Source organism: Semicossyphus pulcher, unplaced genomic scaffold (assembly GCF_022749685.1).
Source record: "Semicossyphus pulcher isolate SPU_LCO1_2020_fin unplaced genomic scaffold, fSemPul1.0.p SCAF_3, whole genome shotgun sequence".
Taxonomy (NCBI): Eukaryota; Metazoa; Chordata; class Actinopteri; order Labriformes; family Labridae; genus Semicossyphus; species Semicossyphus pulcher.
The window spans coordinates 27,044,390-27,060,381 of record NW_027211704.1 but is presented as its reverse complement, the minus strand read 5'-3'; the positions used below and the strand labels follow the sequence as shown (position 1 = coordinate 27,060,381).

Here is a 15,992-nt window from a genome sequence, read left to right as displayed (position 1 = left end):
TACAGGTAGAGGAGACCTTGATGATGCAAAAGTATTGAAAACTTTTACCAAACTCAAAGGGTGTGGCCGTGGCGAGCGCTCAAACTTGCATGAGTTGCTACGAACCAGGAAGTGAACAGGAAATGGCCTTTAACTCGGCCGTAGCAGCTCATCAAAGTTCCATGTCTCGCTATGAAAAGGGAATTTGCTGTAACTCAAACATACAGGGTCTTGTCAGCCTGAAATTTCATAAATTTGATATGTCCCTGCCTGAACACTCATACATGTTGAAAATCAGTCCTTATCTGAGCGCCACCTACTGGTATGAAGTAGTAAGCCCCGTGTGACATGCATCCTTTGCTTGACTGGCAATCTCACAGTGTTGTCTACACTTGCTGTTTTATTCCAAATCACATAACAATTCACAGCCATTTTCACTGTCATTCTGTCAGTTAAACACACCATGGCAGGCTCACATTTTGCTCCGCTTAACAGAGAATTTACATTGTATTGCACACACTTGGTGATGTCTCCAGACCACCTGAGAATTCAGAGCTGTTTTCGGTGTGTTGTCTTTTAAACATCAGACCGTGGCCGCAGGTTGCTCTGCGACTGTGACTTGCCCCAACGTGGGACACGCCCCGACGTCTGTGTTGGGGGTGCGAGGGCCCGTTCAATGGTGCTAGCAGCACTAGTTCTATATTTTTTTGTATTAGTAACCAAATTGCTCCTATCAATCCCAACACTGAGAAGTACTGGGAAGGGTGCATTTAATGTATTATTGCCTTTCTTGCAAAATGTGTTAAATAGGTGTGGGAATTGCAGGGTAACTTGTAATACTTTACAATACGTGATACAGTGCATACGGAAAGTATTCACAGCGCTTCACTTTTTCCACATTTTTTTATGTTACAGCCTTATTCCAAAATGGATTAAATTAATTTTTTTCCTCAAATTTCTACACATAAAACCCCATAATGACAACTTAAAAAAAGTTTGTTTGAAATTTTTGCAAATTTATTAAAAATAAAAAACGAAGAAATCACTTGTACATAAGTATTCACAGCCTTTGCGATCAAGCTCAAAATTGAGCTCAGGTGCATTCTGTTTCCACTGATTGTCCTTGAGATGTTTCTACAGCTTAACTGGAGTCCACCTGTGGTAAATTCAGTTGATTGGACATGATTAGGAAAGGCACACACCTGTCTATATAAGGTCCCACAGTTAACAGTGCATGTCAGACCACAAAACAAGCATGAAGTCAAAGGAATTGTCTGTAGACCTCCGAGACAGGATTGTCTTGAGGCATAGATCTGGGGAAGGGTACAGAAAAATTTCTGCTGCTTTAAAGGTCCCTATGAGCACAGTGGCCTCCATCATCCGAAAATGGAAGAAGTTTGGAACCACCAGAACTCTTCCTAGAGCTGGCCGTCCCTCAAAACTGAGTGATCGGGGGAGAAGGGCTTTAGTTAGGGAGGTGACCAATAACCCGATGGTCACTCTGACAGAGCTCCAGCGTTCCTCTGTGGAGAGAGGAGAACCTTCCAGAAGGACGACCATCGCTGCAGCACTCCACCAATCAGGCCTGTATGGTAGAGTGGCCAGACGGAAGCCACTCCTTAGTAAAAGGCACATGGCAGCCCGCCTGGAGTTTGCCAAAAGGCACCTGAAAGACTCTCAGACCATGAGAAACAAAATTCTCTGGTCTGATGAGACAAAGATCGAACTCTTTGGCGTGAATGCCAAGCGTTATGTTTGGAGGAAACCAGGCACCGCTCATCACCTGGCCAATACCATCCCTACAGTGAAACATGGTGGTGGCAGCATCATGCTGTGGGGATGTTTTTCAGTGGCAGGAACTGGAAGACTAGTCAGGATTGAGGGAAAGATGAATGCAGCAATGTACAGAGACATCCTGGAGGAAAACCTGTTCCAGAGCGCTCTTGACCTCAGACTGGGGCGACGGTTCATCTTTCAACAGGACAACAACCCTAAGCACACAGCCAAGATATCGAAGAAGTGGCTTCAGGACAACTCTGTGAATGTCCTGGAGTGGCCCAGCCAGAGCCCAGACTTGAATCCAATTGAACATCTCTGGAGGGATCTGAAAATGGCTGTGCACCGACGCTCCCCATCCAACCTGATGGAGCTTGAGAGGTTTTGTAAAGAGGAATGGGCGAAACTGGCCAAAGATAGGTGTGCCAAGCTTGTGGCTTCATATTCCAAAAGACTTGAGGCTGTAATTGCTGCCAAAGGTGCCACAACCAAGTATTGAGTAAAGGCTGTGAATACTTATGTACAAGTGATTTCTTTGTTTTTTATTTTTAATAAATTAACAAAAATTTCAAACAAACTTTTTTTAAGTTGTCATTATGAGGTTTTATGTGTAGAATTTTGAGGAAAGAAATTAATTTAATTCATTTTGGAATAAGGCTGTAACATAACAAAATGTGGAAAAAGTAAAGCGCTGTGAATACTTTCCGTATGCACTGTACATGGCCCATGATAATAATACGATAAAGCGATTCTCCCATAATTGAAATATTGCAAGAGAATCATATAACGATACATCATGATACCTGATTAACTGAAGAAAACTCAGTTAATCAGATACCATGATGTATCGTTAAAATGCCCTAAAAAGGTAAAGTGCAGGATTATTGTGTTTATTCACTGTGAAAGTGGCTGGTGCATCTCTTAATTTCTTTTCAAAGCTGATTTGGCTCCTCCTGATACAATTGATAAATAAAAGGAGGAAAAAAAAGAGATGACAAGGAGAGAAAAAGATAAAGGTTTTAAGGTGAGGGATTGAATATCTAAAAGAGAGAAAATCACAAACGTGGCTGTAACTTTGGATTATTAAGTTGAATGTCAGAGTTGATGTTTTAAAGAGAGATGCATCAGGTTCTTTCTATAGCGCTACACTACTATCCTTTTATTTGCAGTGTTGAGGATGAAATGCTCCCAGACTTTAGAAGTTTTAGGACGTGATGGTGTTGCATTTGCCGCAGCTATTTTGCCATGTTTAACAAAACATGGCAAAATAGCTCCATAGTGCCTCCCAGGACTTTTCAAATACGCCAGTTAACTCATAATTAATCGCAAATTAATCACACATTTTTTACCTGTTGTAAATGTACCTTAAAGAGATATTTTTTAAAGTTTTTAATATTCTTATCAACATGGGAATAGACAAATATGCTTCCTTTATGCAAATGCATGTTTATTATTAACATTAACATAATTTCCGTCCTCCAACACACCTGCACCTCTGCTCTCTGCACAGCTGGTGGCCCCGCCCCCTCTTTCTGTCTCTCTCTCTGTCTGCTTTGTTGACTCTCTTCATCAGCTGTCTTTTTAGTCACAAAAGTTTAATATTGTCTCTCACAATTCAGTTCTCACAGCACGCGAGCCACGTGTGCATGGGGGGCGTTATTAATGACGTAGCGTTTCAACGATGTTAATGATCGATAAATGACATCTGCACCTTTTAGCTTTCAGCTTTATAATCAGCGACGATCAATGGATTTAGGAGTAGAGACGTACAGAGTAAGATACACAATAGCTCCTCATTTCACTACAATATTGTATCGAACCTCCGACCTTCTGATCGAAAGACGCCCAACTCTACCACTGAGCCACAGCCTCCCCCCACTGAGCTACAGCCTCCCCAGTCTGTTTAATTAAGTCACAAAAGTAAAGTAATTTCTCTCACAATTCAGTTCTCACGCATGGAAACTTTATTAATGACGTAGCGATCAAAACGATCGATCGTTACCGTACGACATCTGCACCTTTTTATAAGCTTTATAAACAGCGACAATCAATGCATTTACAATAGGGACATTGGAGATACACAGAAGGAATCTTTACATTGCGTTACAGAACTGATTGTGTGCGGATAGAGAGTGTCCTGATGTCCTCTCCTGTCACTGTTTCAGTGCTCTTCCTCAACAAGGAGATTGGGCGAACGACCAGCAAAATGTATGTAGCGGAAACACTGCCGGTGGTAACTCAGTTCACATCGACAGTAAATACAAATAACTTTCGTCTTGTCCAGGGAACCATCTAGCAGGGCTTTGAGGCTGAACTTGCCATTGAGAAGACCCTTTTTTTTATCCATTTCTGCTCACGGAGTTCTGTTTCTGCTTGCTATCCACAACATTGATCACTGATTTCTCAAACTACGGGGCAGGCGGAGGGTCTGAACTTTAACATATCTGCACCAAATTTAATGTGCTTCATAAGAGTCCTGCCCTGAACAGATCTACACACTCCTTTTTAAGCCAATTCTATAGCGCCACCCACTGGTGACTGCCTGTATCAACTTTCATATACATTGTCCAATCTCCTCCAAATTTCACAGGTTTCATGAGGGTAATGCCCTGAACACATCCGCATAATGATTTTCGCGCATACTCTTAGCGCCACCTACTGGTAGGACCCAGTAGTAACTCCCATATACAATGCTCAATCAGCATCGAATTTGCATGATTATAGTCTCAGCCTGAACAGATCTACATAGGAATTTGAGTGATGCTGATAGCATGGGTGCAAGGGCCCGTTGATCACCGCTTGCGGCTTTACTTATAATAGTAGTAATGCCAGTGATGTCAATCGGACAGCTAAAACTACTAACTAATCAGCTTGCAGAAATTTAACCAGCGTTGCAGTTTGCCAAGCAAGCAACATGTTGCGAAGCATTAAACAGAGCAGGTCAGGAAAATCTCTTAGAGACATTACCTTAATCTGCCTTAATCAAAGTCACCTACGACCTCCTCCTCTCCTCTGACATTCACTCCCTCAATATTCTCATCCTACTCGACCTCAGTGCTGCCTTTGACACCATTAATCACTCCATTCTCCTCAACCGCCTAGAATCATCCCTCAGCATCACTGGCACCGCCCTCTCCTGGTTCAAGACTTACCTCTCCAACCGCCACCAGTTTATAAGTATCAATACTTGACAGATTTTTGCTAACCTGAACGGACTGACAACCAACTGTGACAACTCTGAATCTGCGCTTTCTATCGCACTTTAAACACACCGTGCTGCTACTAGACTGAACTGCACTTGCACTTTTACATAATGTGCTCAGGCTCCTGTTCCACCATCATGTTTTTAATGTTATTTTATGTTTTTATGTTATTTGTTTTTAGTTATTCTTGATTGCTGTCTTTTTATGGTACTGACATGGGCTGGGGGAATGATATTTTGTTTTTATGTACGCAAGTGCACAAGAAAATGACAAATAAATGAATCTTGAATTCAAATTCACAACACAGCCCCTCACTCTCAAGGCATCCCTCAAGGTTTGGTGCTTGGCCCCCTCCTCTTCATCTACATGCTTCCCCTTGGTCACATCATCCGCCTTCACGGCCTCCATTTCCACTGCTATGCCGACGACACCCAGCTCTACATCTCCACCAAATCCATCACTGCTGCAACCCACTCCACCATCACAAACTGCCTCACAGACATAAAAAACTGGATGCATGCAAACTTCCTTAAACTCAACAGCAACAAATCTGAAATCCTCATCATCAGCCCCAAATCACACCTTATCCTGCCCCAACTTCTCCCTCTGCATTGATGGCTTCATTGTTCCCTCTTCCACTCATGCCCGTAACCTTGGGTGTCATCTTTAATCAATCCCTCTCATTTGAATGTCATGTCAACCACATCGCAAAAACTGCCTTTTTCCACCTCAAAAACTTTGCCCGTCTTTATTCACGCATTCATCACCTCTAGCTCAGAAGAGACACTGTATTATGTCATTACAGTTCAGAGAATCTCTTACTATTATTTATATAGGAGATCAAGAAATCAAATTAGAGGAAAAAGTGGGATATGGTAAAACTCTTGTGACAATGGGCCTCATTTACGAACAGTGTGTACGCACGAATCTGTGCTTGAACTGTGTTCTATCTTCAATAATAGTAGTTGAGTTAGTTTATTAAGTTTACAATAGAGTAGACCATATGAAAATGTTCATACTGAAATGTAACACTTTTGTTACAATTTATTCTCTTTCTGCTGATGTGAAATTTTTCTTTTTTCCTTTTGAGGCCATCTTTCACGTTCTTTCAGCTTCTCCGTAACACCGCTCTCTTCATGCGGCACCAAACGGATGTCCTTATATAGAGAAATAGAGGCGTGGCAGTATGCTGATTGCAGATCACGGACACGCGCCTGTCAATTTAGAATGGTTCTGATTTACTAACATACGCACAGTGGTGAGAACAAAATTGGCCGGTACGCACGTGTCATAAATCCGACGGTGATTTTACGGAGAGTAAGAACATTTCTGCGCAGATATTAGTGAATGAGGCCCATTGAGACTATTGTGAAGATGATGCAACAGAGAATTCACTTCTACCACCTTCAAGCTGCTCCCTATTTGACCACAAGGGCCGTCTTTAGAATGAAAAGACTTCCTCTCCACTGCCGGGATAACATTACTCTCACTACCGAGATGAGAATATGGTTTAGAAAGATTCAGTATACTATATACAACTAGCTAGTATCACTTGTGTACCTGTATAAAGGCCTCCTGAGCAGCTATTGAGCCATGCTAGGCTGTTTGTTTGCATGCTAAGCTTTTTAACTGCAACTTATGCGTCTGTGAATGTACTTGTGGTTAACTCCTGACCATGCTTGCCCAGTGCTGGCCTGCTGCTGCACTTTAAAAATTAGGGGACCTATGTGACATGACGCAAATGTCCCACATTGTGGTCCTGTGCATACACTTACTTACAGCTGTGAGCAATTATATAAGCCCCCTAAATAGAGCTGGTCAACCAAAAAATAGCTGAGCACACCTACTTTTGCAGCAGTTGGCAAATTTGCATCCCCTTTCCGTTGCTGGCCTTGAGGTTTGGTCACCTCTCTTTGTCAGCTGTAGGGTGACTGTGTTGGTGCATTGTCAGAATCAGCTCCGAGCACCACTACAAGGCTAATCCTTGTTTGTGCCTTGGATCACAGGAAACCCAGGATCAACTCCCAGCTTGTTGCCCAGCAGGTGGCTCAGCAGTATCCAATGCCTCCCCCACCCAAGAAAGAGCGGAGGGAGAGGAGTGAGCGCACAGACAAGGAGCGCCCAGATGGCGACGGAGAGCGCACCAACAGTGAGGGACGCCAAGAGATTGAGCGTCCAGAGATATTTAGGCCAGAGGGAGACACTCCTGTAAAGGAAAAGTGTGACAAGGAACAGCCAATTGAAGACAAGACTGACACAGAGAAGGACATCATCCCAGCTGTCACAAAGAAGCCTAGCAGCAAAAAGACAAGGTTAGTGTCATTGTTTAGGATTCACTTGTGTCTGATGTTGCCTCTGCTGGTATTATCTTCGCTGATCTGATATGCATCTATTTTTTGATTGTGTCCTCTATTACTAAAAAACTTCTTTTTGGAGCTAACTATTAATGATAGGTGCTTCTTTGTAGCTACAGCTACTAAAAGGATGGTAGGTTGTTTGGAACCTCCACATGCACTTTTCCTGAGAGGATCTGCTCTTACCAGGATATTGCTCAGCTGCAACGTTCTACAGCACGATTATATTATGCCAACACACACATTTTATCTGTCAAAACTCTCTAGAGACGGTTACTGTTTAATTATACATTTTTGTGGTTAACTATCCACAATTATTGACATAATTAGCAAGCTGGTACTAGACTGTTATGCATGTATAATAATAACATTATACATGTATAACTGTACTTTATTCACCCCCTTATTTTTTAGATTTATTCAACCCCCTCTACCCCCCCATCTTGTGTTTTGAATTTTTCATTCGCCAATTGTGTTTTCACAGTAGCAGGTGAGAAGCGTGTGGAGGAGACGTAATGTATAAAAACTGTCAAAAAAACAAGTAACCTTTTCAAAACTTTTAAAACATCGGCATTAGTAGGTCAGAAAGGTCGCACTTCAATCAATGATATTAGAGGAGGGATGAACAGGACATCTCTGTCTTTATAAGTGTCTTTATTTCTCTGCAGAGCATGTATACCCTACTCACAACAAGTATGTGAGAGGTAGGGCACATGGAAAGATTGTCTTGCAAGTAATCAAAAGTGGATGCTGCTCTCTCAGATGGATAAAAAAACGTTAGAAAATCTAACTTTCATCTGCTTCTATCATGTTTAAAAAGCTCCTGTTGCTCAGTGATGTATGAGGGCAGGAGTCATAAACAGTATGATAAGTATGAGTTTTTGATGCTTTTATTTTTTCTTTAATCAAATGGAGTTGGTTGGTGGGATAGAAATAACAGATATTGGAGTAAAGAAACTGGTGTATTCCCCTTTCTAATGTTTGCTTTGTGTCACCTTTGCGACTGTGATAGTGCTTCTGTAACCACTTCTTAGCATATCATAAAATAATTGCCGAGATCATGTACTACCTAGCAGAGTTTATCCAGGGTCTGGTAGCAGTTTACCACCGATATCCAGTTACTCTTTGATTGCTGGCTTGTCTATCCTTATACTGCAGATGTTACAACCCCGTGTAGGGGGTGAGGGTGCAACATATAAACAACAGGAAAAAAAGTGTAACTGCAAACAATGGGCAGTTTATTTGCAATAACAATAACCTTCTTCAACATCTTATGTACAATGTACACAAGACACAATTAATGAATGAACGAAGCTCAGGCTTCAGGGTGAATCAAGGCCAAAGTAATAAACAAAACGAAGCTACCGAAAACCCAGAGAAAAACTAACTAATCCCTAGGGAAAGAAAAAGCTAAATAAAAGACATGAACTGAACCTGTCTCCCTAACTTGATGAAACATGCGAAAAGTTGTTAACAAAAATGGCGATTCACCCCTACTGCTTCAAAAGTAAGCAAGAAAATAACAAAAACTCAGCTCAAAGCTAGCACGAAGCTAATTCCAAACTTTTACAAATCTAACTCAACACAGTTCAAAACATCAGTCGAAATATGTACTAATACAGCAAAAAGACGACGAGTAGGAGCGTAGCCCTGCAGCATCAGTCCTCTCTTCTCAACTCGACGACCTGGAAGCTAAATAGAAGAATCCACCAATCCGCTTCGACTACGATGATCAGCCAATCACGCGTAGCTATGATGACACCTGCTGAACAACCAATCATGCTCTGCAAACAAAAGATATACGAGGGAGGGAGAGCTCTCACTCCCCTCCCAAGATTTATCGTACCAAACAGAAAATACACAAATACACAATATATACATTAATATATTCATATAAATACGGCTCAGGCGGTAACAGCAGATAATCAAAACACTCTTATCCCATACCCGCATGTACCCTAAGTACATGATAATAGGAAAACTTACACTTCCATTCAAAAGGGTGCAGATTAAAGCTGCTTAGTATAAATGCAAAAATTAACTCAACCTATGTTTAATTTCAACTCGGTATGCTTTTTTGCAAGAAAATACATTCAAATTAAAAATACATTTTACTGAAAATAACTGACTTAATCACTTGCAATTCTTTTCTCAGTCCAGCGTGTCTCATAAGTAAGAATCCAAAATGGTCTTTTAATAATAATTTTAAAAAAAGTGGAATAATATGCTGGCCAACAAAACAAAACAAAACTGTGTGTGTATATGTGTAAAGGAAATATTGTAGAGACATGTAGTAGAGCTCTACTTAAAAATGTCGATGTTGGTATTTTGGTAAAAAAAAATACTCAAAGGAGGTTGTCCTGCAGCAGTAGTGGTTAGCTCCTCTCCAGCAACCACCAAGCAGAAGCAGCAGTCACTCCTCATCAAAGTTCCACCTCAAAGCTAGCAGGAGAATACCACATTAACCTCTGAATTTAAACAATGCATGATTTATCACATCTTCACTGATGTTAATCTGTTTTCTTCCAGACCCAAATCAGACCACCATCAGAGCCCACCTAGTGAAAAACACAGCATATTATCAGGCAAATCAGCAACCAAGACCAACAACAACTCTCATGTTTTCAGGTATGTAACAACATCTCATTCTTTGTGTCTATTTGACAGAACACGTGTTTTTAGAGATACAGTGCATACGGAAAGTATTCACAGCGCTTCACTTTTTCCGCATTTTTTTATGTTACAGCCTTATTCCAAAATGGATTAAATTAATTTTTTTCCTCAAATTTCTACACATAAAACCCCATAATGACAACTTAAAAAAAGTTTGTTTGAAATTTTTGCAAATTTATTAAAAATAAAAAACGAAGAAATCACTTGTACATAAGTATTCACAGCCTTTGCGATCAAGCTCAAAATTGAGCTCAGGTGCATTCTGTTTCCACTGATTGTCCTTGAGATGTTTCTACAGCTTAACTGGAGTCCACCTGTGGTAAATTCAGTTGATTGGACATGATTAGGAAAGGCACACACCTGTCTATATAAGGTCCCACAGTTAACAGTGCATGTCAGACCACAAAACAAGCATGAAGTCAAAGGAATTGTCTGTAGACCTCCGAGACAGGATTGTCTTGAGGCATAGATCTGGGGAAGGGTACAGAAAAATTTCTGCTGCTTTAAAGGTCCCTATGAGCACAGTGGCCTCCATCATCCGAAAATGGAAGAAGTTTGGAACCACCAGAACTCTTCCTAGAGCTGGCCGTCCCTCAAAACTGAGTGATCGGGGGAGAAGGGCTTTAGTTAGGGAGGTGACCAATAACCCGATGGTCACTCTGACAGAGCTCCAGCGTTCCTCTGTGGAGAGAGGAGAACCTTCCAGAAGGACGACCATCGCTGCAGCACTCCACCAATCAGGCCTGTATGGTAGAGTGGCCAGACGGAAGCCACTCCTTAGTAAAAGGCACATGGCAGCCCGCCTGGAGTTTGCCAAAAGGCACCTGAAAGACTCTCAGACCATGAGAAACAAAATTCTCTGGTCTGATGAGACAAAGATCGAACTCTTTGGCGTAAATGCCAAGCGTTATGTTTGGAGGAAACCAGGCACCGCTCATCACCTGGCCAATACCATCCCTACAGTGAAACATGGTGGTGGCAGCATCATGCTGTGGGGATGTTTTTCAGCGGCAGGAACTGGAAGACTAGTCAGGATTGAGGGAAAGATGAATGCAGCAATGTACAGAGACATCCTGGAGGAAAACCTGTTCCAGAGCGCTCTTGACCTCAGACTGGGGCGACGGTTCATCTTTCAACAGGACAACGACCCTAAGCACACAGCCAAGATATCGAAGAAGTGGCTTCAGGACAACTCTGTGAATGTCCTGGAGTGGCCCAGCCAGAGCCCAGACTTGAATCCAATTGAACATCTCTGGAGGGATCTGAAAATGGCTGTGCACCGACGCTCCCCATCCAACCTGATGGAGCTTGAGAGGTTTTGTAAAGAGGAATGGGCGAAACTGGCCAAAGATAGGTGTGCCAAGCTTGTGGCTTCATATTCCAAAAGACTTGAGGCTGTAATTGCTGCCAAAGGTGCCACAACCAAGTATTGAGCAAAGGCTGTGAATACTTATGTACAAGTGATTTCTTTGTTTTTTATTTTTAATAAATTAACAAAAATTTCAAACAAACTTTTTTTAAGTTGTCATTATGGGGTTTTATGTGTAGAATTTTGAGGAAAGAAATTAATTTAATTCATTTTGGAATAAGGCTGTAACATAACAAAATGTGGAAAAAGTAAAGCGCTGTGAATACTTTCCGTATGCACTGTACACATGTATCACAAGGCTAATCGGAACCAGCTCTCATTTTATTGTTCTAACTGTTCATATGTCACCAGTTAAATTGAGCAATTTACTGACCCTGCAGTGCTGGCAGTCACCTTCTTGTTGTTGCTGCGACACATATTCTGTTTGCCATGCATGGTTATAAACATGAGTTTTTTCCTCTGTCTATGCCCATTAGGCCCAAACTGAAGAACATTGATAGGAGTACCGCCCAGCAGCTGGCTATTACTGTAGGGAACGTGACAGTGATCATAACAGACTTTAAGGAGAAGACCCGCTCCTCATCCACGTCCTCATCCACCATCACATCCAGCGCAGGCTCTGAACAACAGCACCAGAGCTCTGGCTCGGAGAGCATGGACAAGGGTTCATCACGCGCCTCTACACCTAAAGGGGATCTCTCTTTTGGGCATGACGAGTCATTCTGAAGGCCTCTTCAGAAGGAACCCCAGCCACCCACCCACCCTTCCCCTGCACCACTCCCAATTTTCCCTGCATTTCTGGACAGTGTGGGTCCCAAAGGGGGAGAGATTTCACCTTTCCCATTGCTGCCCTGTGTCCATTCAATCCAACCCTGGATGCGGAGAATAGCTGGCTCCCTGAGAGGAACAGTGCGGTGCAATTGCCAGGGAAACAAGTGCCATGCTAGGGGAAATCCTACCATGGATACACCCATGATACAGACAACGAGAGCTGGACAACAATGAATAGTTACCCCATACCCAACCTCCCCTACAGTAGCACCCAGACACTTGTATGTGTTGTTTTATATTTGTATGTGGATGTGAGGCCAAGTTGACAAATTTTTTTTGTAAAGAAGAATTCTTCACTGGGCACAATAATCATCATCATTTCATTAACTTTAAACTATTATTACCCTTATTTATTACTTGTTGCACTCGTATACTTAGATGTTATTCTTTTTAAGTTGAAGCTTTGCTGTGCAGCTCTGCCGATCAACCATCCCATCAGTGATTTTATTACATATTGAAAATGATAGAATAAGACTCAACGACAGACAGACGCATCTTCATCCACAAATACACACACACTGGTGCTAGATACACTGTGAAGCTATTTTGCAGACCTGGAATAACACATTCACTCAATGTAACAAAGTGCTGATTAATCAATTTCTTATTTACTTTGCTTAACAACACCATCTCACTCTGAAAACTGTAACTTTAACGGTTTACCTGTTGTGTGCAGGTCAATGTGCAACACAAGGTCACCTGAGGTTCACATGCCTGACTTTTTCAACAAGATTGTCATTTATTTAGTATGCTATTGCAGATCTCTTATACAGTATCTTATTTCCGTAACTGTACAGTGTAGGCTCTTGTGTAAAACACAAAAAGGTGTTATTTTATATTCTCCATATTGAGTTTCCTGGCTGAAGTTACGTTAGCCAGTTTATTCTGTTGTGACTTAATGGTTACACACAGTTCCGCTTGATAAAACCATATCGAACTGTAAAATAGGCCTGTTGTGTCAAATTGTTGTGAATCAATTTTTCTGTTGTTGTGGTCCTGAAAACAACTTGGAATCTTCATTTTCTCAATCTCAAAAGAAAGGCAAACATATACAATGCAAAGATTGATTATTCAATTGACTTAAAAAATAATAATAATGTAGGACTCCTATCATTGATAGCAACAATGTTAATATAGTTAATAGATTACATTTGCTCAATCAATTTGCTTTCAATTTTTAGAAAAGCAAGACTTATTTAAGGGTTTTGATTCATTTTTCACCATAACTGATACTAGACAAACATAATTTCCTTTTAAATATGTGAAATTGTACAAAGAATAAATGTGTATATGATATCTTAGTTTTATTTATTGAAGGACCAAAGGAATTTCATATTGACATGAAAAATAGACAGATAAATAACAATTTGAAATGCAATTATCTTATGTATGAGATGAATATCAACTTAAATAAAGACTAATATAATACATGTAAAAGGTGTTCTTATTGTCCAATTTTCTCTGTGCATGGCTAAATTGGGGCAGAGAACTGTCACTCCAGTGAGTCAAGCCAAAGGCCCCTAGTAGTGGATCTTGCCTCTTTGGGCAGGTGGTGAAAGGCCCACTAGGTGTGGTTGGGTAGCTGAGAAGAGCCCTCTGTCTGCTGGGTTGAAACTGCTGGTTTTAGAAAGCCCCCTTTTTAATCTGTTGACAACCACAATACATGTAGCTCTTCTAGAAGAGGCACCAATTCACTAATTGAGCTGCCCCCAAAGCAACGAAAATCATGTAGGTGCAGTTTCACACGCTAATCAGATGTCATACGCAATGTATGAAGCCCAAGAGATGAGTTCATAAGATTTTTCTGGTCTTAAGATGTGATTATTATGTACCTCATTGCATACAAAAATGGAATCAGTATTCAAAGTCAGGAAGAGTAATGTGAATAGAACTTAAAAGTGGGACTGTTGGATCACAGTTTTGGATTCAAAGTCTTGTCTAATTTTTACTTGGAATTAAAGCCTGCTTTATAATGCAACATATTAGGAATGGGGCCTAAAATGCCACCTGCCTTATTTGCAACCACATTCACTTCACTGAGTATTCCAACAGAAAGTGTTCATTGTTAAATTATTGACAAATGGCCATTTGCTGAGTGTATGAAGTATTGCTTGTATATAGAATTTATAAAACGTTTCAAGAGAAAACACTATCAAAATGACTTTGGAGCTGAAGTCTTTTGTTTCCTGTTTAATTTCCGCGCAAGCAGTTCTGTTCTTGTGTGCGACCAGTAACCTTAATTTACTGTGTAAAGATGGTTACATTTTTTTTTAGCTTTGTTTGTCAGACACCCAAATACAGAAGGCTTGTTTACTTGACCGTATAACCATGAATTTCCAGTTAAGTGTATAGTACAAACTAATTTCCTTCGCATAACAATGTCTTGTACAATGCTTTTAAAGTTATTGCTCAGCTTAAAAAAATTGAAAGAAAAAAGAAAAACATAAAAAGTACAATCATCCATTCTTTGTTTAATCCAGTTTTATTTTTTGTTTTTTTAGCCTATAACTCATGTGTCATTGCTCCCCCTTGTAAATTTTCAGTGGATTTTTGTCAAGCTTATAATGTTGAAATAAATAATGTTTCTAGCATGTGCACGACCGCGCTTAAAGGCTAGCCTTATAATTTTTCTCCGCTTTAAATAGAAATGTCTATTTATGAATTTTGCTTGTAGTTTTTCACAAATAAAATTGTTAAAGATACCTTTTTTGGCTTCCTTTGGTTCCTTATTGATGCTATATTGATGCTATATCTAACCTTCCTTTTATTTCAAAGATCCTCGAGAAAGCAGTCGCTGATCAATTATTCATAACAACAGTTTATTTGAGGACTAGAAACTTTCTGCTCCAGGAACTACTCGGTGCCAGATCCCCCTGGACTATTCGATGGCCACGTCTGGCCCATGTATTTGAAACACAAGAACAATCAAACTTTCTGCTCAGACAAAACTGAAATTATTGTGCTCGGCCCCAAACACCTTAGAGATTCTTTCTCTAATGATATAGCTGCCCTAGATAGCATCAGCCTGGCATCTAGCACTACTGTTAGGAATCTGGGAGTTCTATTTGATCAGGATATGTCCTTAATCTCCCACATAAAAAAAAAAAACAAGGACAGTCTGTTAGTCCATGCATTCAAACTTCCAGGCTGGATTATTGTAACTCGTTACTATGAGGCTACCCTAATAAGTCACTAAAAACTCTTCAGCTGGTACAAAATGCTGCAGCACGTGTGCTGACAAGAACTAGGAAGAGAGATCACATCTCTCCTGCATTAGCCTCTCTGCACTGGCTTCCTGTAAAATCTAGAATAGAATTTAAAATCATTCTTCTTACTTACAAAGCTCTTAATGGTCAGGCACCATCATATCTTAAAGAGCTCATAGTGCCATATTACCCCTCTAAAACATTGCGTTCCCAGGATGCAGGTCTGCTTGTGGTACCTAAAGTCTCTAAGAGTAGTGTGGGAGGTAGAGCCTTCAATTACCAGGCCCCCCTCCTCTGGAACAATCTACCAGTCAAGGTCCGGGAGGCAGACACCCTCTTTTCTTTTAAGAGTAGACTTAAAACTTTCCTCTTTGATAAAGCTTATAGTTAGGGCTGGCTCAGGCTTGGACTAGCCCATAGTTATGCTGCTATAGGTTTAGACTGCCGGGGGGATCTGACACACCAAGCTCCTCTCTCTCTCTCTCTCTCTCTCTCTCTCTCTCTCTCTGTCTCTCTGTCTCTCTCCCTCTCTGTCATAGTAATGCAGCTCATTAACACTGTATCTTCTGGTCCCATAAACATTACTAACCATATATCTTCC

General features: G+C 40.9%; 1 protein-coding gene across 1 annotated transcript in view; it reads left to right on the top strand.

Annotated features, from left to right (window-relative positions):
• rybpb (RING1 and YY1 binding protein b) overlaps window positions 1-14,892 on the top strand; it is a 38,937-nt gene extending 24,045 nt beyond the window's left edge. Inside the window, exons 3-5 of the mRNA XM_069678693.1 lie at window positions 6,965-7,270; window positions 9,842-9,940; window positions 11,831-14,892. Of these exons, the coding sequence (XP_069534794.1) occupies window positions 6,965-7,270; window positions 9,842-9,940; window positions 11,831-12,080 (655 nt within the window). The 3' untranslated portion in view covers window positions 12,081-14,892. The remainder of the gene's footprint in view (window positions 1-6,964; window positions 7,271-9,841; window positions 9,941-11,830) is intronic.
• The last annotated feature ends 1,100 nt before the right edge of the window (window positions 14,893-15,992 follow it).